This window comes from Microchirus variegatus (genome assembly GCF_963457635.1).
Source record: "Microchirus variegatus genome assembly, chromosome: 21".
In the NCBI taxonomy this organism is placed as follows: Eukaryota; Metazoa; Chordata; class Actinopteri; order Pleuronectiformes; family Soleidae; genus Microchirus; species Microchirus variegatus.
The window spans coordinates 5,734,723-5,745,122 of record NC_139822.1 but is presented as its reverse complement, the minus strand read 5'-3'; the positions used below and the strand labels follow the sequence as shown (position 1 = coordinate 5,745,122).

Here is a 10,400-nt window from a genome sequence, read left to right as displayed (position 1 = left end):
TACTTACTTGAACCCCTTCAGATGACTCAATATCAATCCCAACACTAAAGGAAGGCAGCGTAGATGGGATGAATATTATGGGTGTAGTGTTCTTCTCCATAGCTTTGGGCATCGTCCTGAGTGTTATGGGTGATGAGGGAAAACCTTTAAAGGACTTTTTTGACTGCCTCAATAAAGCCATCATTCATCTTGTCAACGCAATCATCTGGTAAGATTTTTTTTAATGATCTGGTCAGTTTTAAAGTTTGACAGATATGAGAGGATTTAAAAAATAAATACAATGAGCTGATGCAATACTTTTTATCGGTATCGGTCTGATATTAGTCAAAATCACTGGATCAGATATTAGAGAGACCATAAACCCTTAACATAACAAAAATTCATCACAATGCACAGGTTCACTCATTTTGTCTTTTGAATCAGAATAACTGAGCGTAACGTTTTTAAAATGGCAGTGACGAGCTCAAACAGCTCATTCCAAAAATTTAATAAATCTGACTTATTGGTATTGGTATTAAGATTCTTAAGATTGTGATATCATAGACAACACATATGCTTGTCTTCCCAAAATATTACAGGATACTGGGATAAGATTTGATGGGGTCTGAAAAAAAAATCTGGATATGAGATACCTACAACCTGTAAGATACTCAACTTGGGAAACTTATCAGACATACTACACAGAAGTGTCTAAAAATACTACTAACGGCAAGCAAAGCAATTACGTGATTATGGTATAGAACAGAACCTCTGACTGAAGGGCAGGGGCTGTGTATTGTGGATGAGATATTTGTAATGGAAAAGTGTCCCTTTCTTTCTGTCTTTGATTCTTTTTCTTTGGTAAATAAATGAGTAAATGCGAAAAATCAATGTGTAAGATACATAGATAAATAACAATACAATAGTACGGGGTCTTACAGGAGCAGTATACTTATCTGCACCCAAGGAGCAATGGAGGTTAGGTACTGTACGTTGCTCAGGGGCACCCCAGTACTTGACCTGTCACAGGATTTGAATTGGGGACCCTCCAGTTACAAATCCAAGTCCCTTTCATTGAGCCATAGGCTGCCAGCTAAGACCTGTAACAACAACAACCTAGCCAGCTTGTCCATATGGGCCCCATATAGTTTAGTAACATCGGCCCCACGTGGGAAGCCTGTGTGGGCAGACATGTAATTATTACTATGCATAACAATGTTAAAAAAACAATGCTTGAGAGCAACAGCCTAATTAAACTCAGGGACCCAATGGAAATCATGGACAAACCGGCTAGCACCAAATATAACCGCTGTCTGGGAAATTAAAAATCATCTCTGCTGCTTTGACACTGTAAAGTTACCCACTGTGGGACTGCTTTTGCTATCATATCTTATCTTAGGTTGTCTCTGATCTCTCTCCTACAGGTACTCCCCAGTAGGAATCATCTTCTTGGTTGGAGGACAGATTTTAATGTTGAAAGGCTTTGGTGAAATAGGACGCCGGCTTTTCCTGTACACTGCCACTGTCATCACGGGTCTGGCAATCCACTCTCTTGTCCTCCTCCCTCTCATCTATTTTATCGTCACACATAAGAATCCCTTCAAGTACATAGCTGGTCTCCTCAGCGCTATTACCACTGCCTTCGGGACATCATCCAGGTGAACGACTACTGAGTTTGGATGCTGATTTGATTGCTATTGAGTGTATATTAAACTGTATGTTTGTTCTTTCACAGTGCTGCTACTTTTCCCATTACTATCCATTGTTTGGAGAATAATCTTAAAATGGACAAAAGGGTAACACGCTTCATGGTGCCAATAGGTGCAGTTATGACAATGGATGGAACAGCACTCTATGAGGCAGTCGCTGCCATTTTCATAGCACAGGTTCATAATATTGAACTCAGCCCTGGCCAAATCGTCATCATCGGGTAAGTTGGAGATTCATCTTTGACCTTAGACATTCATATTTGAGGAATTTAGATTTTAATTTAGTTCACCAGTCATCTACACTAGTTCAGATTAGACAGACAGGGACCCTCTGTGTGATATGCTTTACCTCTCTTTTCCTATTTTCTTGCTACAACTACCCAAAATAGGCAAAACTTTTGTGTGTTCGTTGCATCGAAGCTAAATAGCTAAGCCGTTTGACATTTCATCTTCATGAAACTGTAACAGTGGAAACACTAAGTGGAAAGTAGGGAATGCCGTGACAAAGGTCCATGGATGACTTTACCATTAAGTCCTCAAGATACCTCAATAGGCTCAGTTATAGGACTCCCAAGTAATACATTTCATCTATAATTACTAAAATTATTCAACAGTCATGTCTAATGTTTTGTAAGAGACAGTAGCTCAGTGGTAGAGAGTGAGTCGTCCTCTTCCAGCTTGAAGTTTGTGGGTTTGATTTCTAACACTGCTAGTCTACATGCCGATGTGCCCTTGGGTAACCCGATGTTGTTCGTGAGGACTTGTGAATAGGTATGAAAGATGTGTGATAGTGTAAAGCAGCTTTAAGTGGTCATCAAGACTAGAAAAGTGCTATATAAATACAGACCATTAATCATAAACATGATGAATGCACATTCATTTATCGAATGGTTTATCATAAAATTGCACTTTTAATAATAAAATAGCACTACAAAGCATTCTGGTTAATCACTAACACATACAGTTTGACTGAGTAGATTTTTCATAATAAATAACTCCTTATTTGATTTTTCTTCTTGCCCGAATAAGCCTTTCATTAAGTTAAGCACTTTAGGAAAGGGCCTTGCTTTCATCAGCTGCCATCATGTGGTGCCATGTTTCTCTGGCAGCCTGAATGGACAAACAAACCAGAAATAGAAGTTTAGTACATAAACAAAAAGAAAGACATAGTTCTGACATGCTTGAGAAAGGGAGGGGCTCATTGACAACAATTAGATGTCACTCATTTCTACACACTCAATGTTTCCAAAGCAATAAATGATATTGTGATATTTAATGATTATATGAAGATTATGATTAGTGTCTGTTTGTAATGATGTAATTGCAGTATAACTTCCGCAGTTGCAGCTATGGGGGCTACAGGTGTTCCACAGGCAGGCATCATAACCATGACGATGGTGCTGTCAGCAGCTGGACTGCCACTGGATGGCATTTCATTAATCATCACAGTAGACTGGATCCTGTAAGTGTGTGTGCTGTCATTTGTGAACTGCTGTACCTACAGATTTTGTTAGTCTGGATACCACAAATTGCACTTTTCCATTATACAGTTTTAGCACTACTTGGCTCCACTCGACTCTACTTTTTTTTTTGCTTTACCATTTGGGATAGTACCTGGTACCTGGTGCTTTTTTTAAGTACCTGCTCTGGCGAGGTTCCAAGTGAGCTGAGCCGAGACTAAAACAGACTGCCAGTCACTGATTGGTCAGAGTTGTCACTGAAAGAGTCATGAGTGTGACGGAGCCTGGTGTATTTGGTGACGGCACTGCTCAAACCCAGTGATCGTGAGCCAAATCACAATCTGTTCAGTGGTATTTCAGTTCATTGACTGTGCCAGGTCATGAAGGAAGTACTGAACGATTCAGTGAACAAATCTTTTTAATTAACTGATTGTAATGATTCAGTTCCACCAAAAACAACTGCCTTGCCCGTCACTAGTAAAACCATGTCACAATAGTGCTATGATGACCCCCTCCTCCTTGAGGAGGTACTTTGAAGTAAAATGACGTGTCTGATACCAAACTGAGAAGAGTCGAGTAGAGCATGTGTGATGGAAAAGCGCTGCAATGTAGACACATTCTTCACATTCACATGAGTTGGTGTCATGCTGTTGATTCTGTTACCTCAAACCCTCCTGTGACTGTGGACAGGGATCGTCTGAGGACAATCACCAATGTGATGGGTGACAGTTTTGGTGTGGGCATAGTGCAACATCTCGCCAGACATGAGCTGCAGAGTTCTTCCACGGAAGCACAGATGTTTGATGACAGCATGGACAACTTTTGACTGGGACACTATACAAACATGCGACCACACGTTATGTTCTTCCTGCGACAAATTATAACACAATCAATGCCCGGTAGAATGTATGGTTGCAATAGTAGAACCATTAAAACCATATGTACAAATTCTACACAAATATTTTGTTTCATTTACACACCAAAGAATGTCCATATTATGGGTAACCTTGACACAAAGATTCAAATTAATCAACTTAAATTGAGGGGCGTAGTGGTTAGAACTATTGCCTCACAGCAAGAAGTTTGCCAATTTGAATCCTGGTTTGATTGAGGGCCTTTCTATGTGGAGTTTGCATGTTCTCCGCCTGCGTACGTGGGTTTTTTCTGGGTTGTCCTGTTTCCTCCCACTGTCCAAAAACATGCAGAGGTTAATTGGCGTAGGTTACGCAGAGCCTCTGCGTCGTCTCCGACGCACAAAATATTTAAGTGTCCGTCACTCCGTCAAGGGACAACAGAGACCGCAAGAGCTGTGATTGGTCCTCAGGACAGGCCGAGCTAAGCTGCTCTGTGCCGGCTCACAGTGCGCACCACAGCGTCCACAGAGGCGGAGCTGATCACCGCCGAACAACGTCACTGCCAAACTATAAATACGTTATATCTTAATACACAAACTTCATGTTTAGACTCTAAACGGCAAATTTCTCGCATCAAATTGTCAGAAAAGTGAGAAACGGCCACTGTTTCAACAACAACAGTCTTTCTCTCTCTGGCGCCATTGCTCAATGTAGCCAAAAGCACAACAACCTTGCACAGCGACCCCTACTGATCGGGCGGGAAATTGCAGCGTGTAGCCGTCCACGGCGCAGAAGTATGAAGGCTCGAGGGGTCTCCGTGGTTACGCAGTCGGATAACACATTACGCAGTCGGAGAAGTATAATGTGGCCTTAAGAGCAAATGCTTGTTTTTCTGTGTGCATGTTCCTGCGATAGATTGGACCTCTCCAAGTTGTGCCCCCGCCTTTCAACATGTCAGCTCGGATTGGCTCCAGCCCCCCCTACCCAACCCTCATGCAGTGGATAAAGGAGTAGACAATGAATGAATGAATGAATGAATGAATGAAAACAACAAAGCCCTAAAAACTCCCTAAAAAGTACCATCTGACTTAATGTGTTAGAAAAGTCAAAAGATACAGAATTAGCATTAGTTGTCTTTGCACAACACTTATTGACAGTGGATGTACCCTCTGCATTTAGCTCATTCTTATCACACACACAAAACCTCCTACATAAAAAAAGAAAACTTCGCCATTTTAAACTAAATCAAACAATGTTCCTCACAGTTACCTTGCTCAGAAAATGCATCTTACTTTAATAACATGGCCCATGACCAAGAGGAAAGAAATTGGGCTTGTAACTAGAGGGTCACCAGTACAAATGGACCCAGGAAGGGTCAAGGGTTGAGAGTAACCCTGAGAGACACCCAGTCCACCATTTCTCCCTGGGTGCAGAGGCACCGGGCAGTGATTATCTTTTTTAAGTGGTGCAATTTAACTGTTTCTTCCAATATGATTTTTTTTTACTTTATAACTGTGGTAACAACGGTGCTCTAGCCAGTCTTGAAGCTTGCTTCATTTTTACAATTGTATGATTGCAAGTGTTTTACCAAAATGTTGTAGTTCTGTTATTTACAAACTACTGCAGCGGATCCAAAAAAAACAACTCACTCACTCAGTGTCTACCACTTTATACTCCACAAGAGAGTCACAGAGGGCTGGAGCCAATCACAGCTGAAAAAGGGCAAAAGGCAGGGTACAACTTGGACAGGACACCTGTCCATCACAGGACATATAGAGACAAACTATTCACTCTCATATTCAGTGTCCTGTTAATCTAGCCTGCATGTTTCTGCACAGTGGGAGGCAGTACCTGGAGAAAACCCACATGCACAGAGTGAATATGCAAACTCTACACAGAAAGGACCTGAGCACTTTTATGCTGTAAGGCAACAGTGCTAGCCACTAATCCGCTGTGTGGCCCATCTTCCGGCATTAATTAATAAAATAAATACATTCCAATTATATATATATATTTTTTTTTTTTGTTTAAATCATTTATTCTGTATAATCATTCACAACAGGAAACATAACATATACACATTTACATCTTTCGCAGGCTATCACTTCCATATATTATAATTTATGGGTATTTACATATATTACAATGTCACATGTGGCACATAGCACAACTGTCTGTGTCCCCGTACTGGATTTAAACGGTGCCACTCACTCACTCACTCACTCACTGAAATGTCAGTGGCAGCCACAGCTTCCAGCCACCATGTCGCTGTACTGTTTGAGCACCACATTCTCATCATCATCGAAGTAGAGCAAATTGATGGAGAAGAGCTTGTCTGGCACACAGCACGGCGTCTCGATGCCTTTGATCAGCTTCAGTGCGTTGATGATGGACTGGACGGTGGCGTGGTTGGTCGGCCTCATGTTCTGACCCAGAGGGAAGGAGCAGGAGCCTTTGCAGTGGTAAGCATTGTAGCCGCGGGGAGAGACAATCCAGCCTGACCAGCCAATCTCCTCAAAGTCCACATAGAGAGGCAGGCGTTGACAGGGCATAGACATGCCGTCCTCGTCGCTGTAGTCCAGGGAGCGAGCGCTGCGGGAGGGTGGACCTGACATGGCGGCATGTGGCAGACTGGAAGTGGCTGCGAAATCATTTGGGTCTGGTGAAGGTAAGGAGAGCTATATGTTAGACAAAGTTGTGTTTGGTTGCATGTTAGGTTCCCTCAATACAGAGTTTATAAAAGCAAGGAACATCTGTCTGTCTCTCTTTTATTTGAACAACTGTCCAATGGTTCACTTGAGAGGCTTCAAACGTGACAGGTGACTTACTAAGGGCAACACTTTGGAGGTGTAAGAGATAACAGTAGAAATACAACAGACTAAAAAGTCCCTTCTGCCCCAGTCTTGCACTCCATGCACCAAATCATTTGGGTTATTTTGTTATTATTATCATTACATCATTATTTCAGTATGTGCATGTATATTTGATGTAAACAGAACTATTGCTGTGCAATAGTAAAAGTGACCATTCTAAAAATACACACAAAAAATCATACACAAAAATACATATAGTTAATTATGTTTATATACGTGTATAACTGGACATGTTGGTCAATTTCACTCAATTTAAACACTTGTACGTGTAAATGTACATCTGAATGTATGTGCTTTCACTTGCTTGACTACCAATCATATGTTCTTGTTATTTTGGTATTGCTATTTTGTTAATTCAGTATTATAAATAAATGTTGTTTGTTTTGTTTGTGCTATTTAACACCTTAATGTCATATGTCATTTTGCAGGGTGACCTTGAAATAAAAGAGCTTGCTCTAAATAGTCCTTCCCTGTTTTAAATAAAGGATGATAACGACCTCCAAATTAAAATGGTTTGTCTTTTGTCCTTGGAAATTGTGGGTTTCCGACTAAAAATGTAACGCAACACTGGAGCAAATATATAAATATATAAGGGCCTCACTTTGCAGATGATGCCATCTTGCACCAGGAAGTTTGAACAATAGGACTTCTCTTTAGCATTTTGAAACAGAAGCTTCCTATGAGATTAGTGAACAACTTCTCCCACATTAACATGATGCATAAACCCAGGCATGGGACATCATTTCTGGTATATGAAGGCTACAGTCATTTCCTGACGTACTTAGGAAAGGGACATGTGAGTAGAGGGTTCTTTTGTTTGTTCCACTGCAGTCTCGCCATTAGATGTAATTAATTCTAGCTAGATTTAACACTAGTTATTTATTAATTAACATGGAACATATTTTTTCAACATGAATAAAACAGGAATTTAAAAATAAATATAAATCCAATGTATGCTATGTAAATCTGGTATATAATGTGTACACATGTGGCACAAGTTGAGTAGATTATTGGCTTTTTAGAACAGCAAAACAATTGTTTAAAATAAAGCTGAATGTACATCATTTTGCTTCAGTTGTTGATAAAGATAAAGAAGCTGTTGTACATCAGTAACAAGAGGAGATTAGAGGATTGGAAAGCCAGAGGTCACTCAAGGCATTTTGAATCTCCACTAAACCACTGCTTATCAGCAATAACACCACAAAACACACAAGCAAACCAATAAACTCTCACCAGTAATCTCAGGAGCAGAAGAGCGGCGCCCATCGTCAGTGAAGAGAACCAACATTGGCTGTTTGCTCTGGTGGTGGTTGCGTCCCGAGGCAAAGCGGATCAGTTTCAAGTCCATCCTGCTCCCACCCAGGGTTTGAACCACTACATGGAGGCCCAGGTTGTTTCCTTCATCCACCATCCAGGAGCGAACCTGCAGGGATTAGTTTGTCAATTAAGACACCACATTTGCTTTATGCTGTTAGTACATGACCTTCAGAGAAGACGATACTTACAGCCTGAGTGATGGTGAACACCTCCCAACCTGTGGAGTGGACTGGGATGAGTCGAGAAGACAACAGCTTCTTCCCTTGTGTGCTGTTGCTTTTGCTGGTGTCGAGCACCTGATAAACACTGACCTGGATCAAACAGAGTGAATGCAGCCACTTTTAGAAACAGGCCATGCAGAGATACATTAGTGTGTCTCACTTCTTCATGCTTGTGTTTACATACTTGGCAGAAGTGATGTCGGTTAAATGTTGAAGTGGCCTGTGGTCGCAGCTTGAAAAGATGAAGCTCTGCAGTCAGGATCTTCTCAGTTCTTGCAACCGTGGACAAGTTGAACCTGAACTCCACTTGTTCACTTCGCACTGCAGAGGAAATGACATCATTAGAGACCAAAATAATCCAGAGTTGTTGTTTTTTACCTTATATGTTAAAAAAACGCAGACATGCGGATCTTACATCTGTCGAAGAAGCTGCGCACAGTATTCCCCTCCAGAAGATACGGGTCCTTGGTAACACCATCCACATCAGCGACTGTGTTGTACAGATCGAGCATGTACTGTGGAGGCTGCTTGTGTCCATGGATCGCAGGAGGGTCCTCCATCCCAAAAACCTCCAGAAGCCTCTTGATGGCGGCAGAGCGGACTTCTTCTGACTCATTCTCGGCGGTGAAATGATTCTCCAGGTAGTTGAGTGAAGGCCGCGCAGCGATCGTGCACACAAGTGCGGCAAAGCTTAGCGCAAGCGTCAACATCTCCGTAGATTGGTGGTGCGTAAGTGTCCACAGAAGCGCACAAGCAGCCAGTGACCTGGAGACGCAGTGACTGCAGGATCCTAGAGGCTCCACTTTTTATATCAAATGCCCCCGTTCACTCTCCAGTTCCCCCAAAGCCTCAGTAAACAGCAGTAAAGATGCTATTTGGTCGCAAATGTAAATCACCAATCAGCGAATGTAAAGGGAGACTAATGGCGGTGTTAACAAGGTGTGAACCCGATTGGAGATTTCATTCAAACCCCATTGTCTCCACGTCTGGCAATAAAGGCTCAAATAAACTAAATCCAGCCTTTGAAAGAGCCCAGGACTGTCTGAGCTGTGAGTGTAATGTTGAAAAAACATGCACATTTATTTGATATAAGTTTAGAAGTGAAGACTGTGAAGAATCTAAGCAGAGCAAACTTGGAGCTGATCTCTTGAGGAAGTGCACTCCCCACAGGAGGTTAACTGCGCCTGAATGAATCCATTAATTTAGAATAATGGGCACAGTGTTGTAGGTTGGAGCCAATTACTTCGACAAAGGCTCAGGTGTCGCTGGCTACACGTCGTCAGATTTACAATACTGCGTATCCAGTTGTTTCTCTGACGTCATCCAGTGATCCCTCTGTTGTTCCACAAAAAGAAGAGATGCTATAGTTGGATTTTAGTATATTTGTATCAATAGACCGCATGTAAATTGTTGAGAAAGATCATCAAACCTGAACAAAAACGTGTTTTTCTTCTTTTTTTAAAGAGTAAAATATGTTTAGCCCTCTCTTGCAAATTGGTTATTTTATTTTCTTGTTCATTCCCCATGAGGGAGCCAGACATTGCGCACTGTGCCATTTGGTGCCTTTGATCTTTACGCACAATTACGCACGCGTTAAAGACAAATTTAGACCAAAGGAAAGTTTTCCCCGCTGTAAAACATTTAGGAGATCAAAGTTTTTTTTACAAAATGGCACCTTACCAACAAGTCATAAAACATATTGTCTTTCAATGGCACCGAAAAGTGACACAAACGTGTTGTTTCACACTCTGACATCAGAATAAGAAGTTAACCACTTGCACGTGTTTTTAAGACATCTGAGATGTTGCTTGGTTTCATCTGCTCATTATTTAAAACTCAGACCGTTTAACTATGTTTATTCACAATTATTTGTTGGATTTATATTTTTGGTAAAGTCTACAAATGTGTCTCCCAGGTATCCTCGCAATTTAACATGATTTCTGCACATACAGAAGTCATACGTTTTTATAAGCTTTATACGTTTTAA

At 41.3% G+C, this 10,400-nt stretch overlaps 1 protein-coding gene across 1 annotated transcript; it reads right to left on the bottom strand.

The window, feature by feature from the left end:
- Nucleotides 1-6,236: 6,236 nt before the first annotated feature.
- Nucleotides 6,237-9,123, bottom strand: admp (anti-dorsalizing morphogenic protein; the record flags this gene model as incomplete). The annotated part of the gene is made up of 5 exons (XM_083907797.1): nucleotides 6,237-6,661; nucleotides 8,109-8,298; nucleotides 8,381-8,503; nucleotides 8,598-8,734; nucleotides 8,829-9,123. The coding sequence occupies 5 exons, from the start codon at nucleotides 9,121-9,123 to the stop codon at nucleotides 6,237-6,239; spliced, it is 1,170 nt and encodes a 389-aa protein (XP_083763923.1).
- Between the last annotated feature and the right edge of the window lie 1,277 nt (nucleotides 9,124-10,400).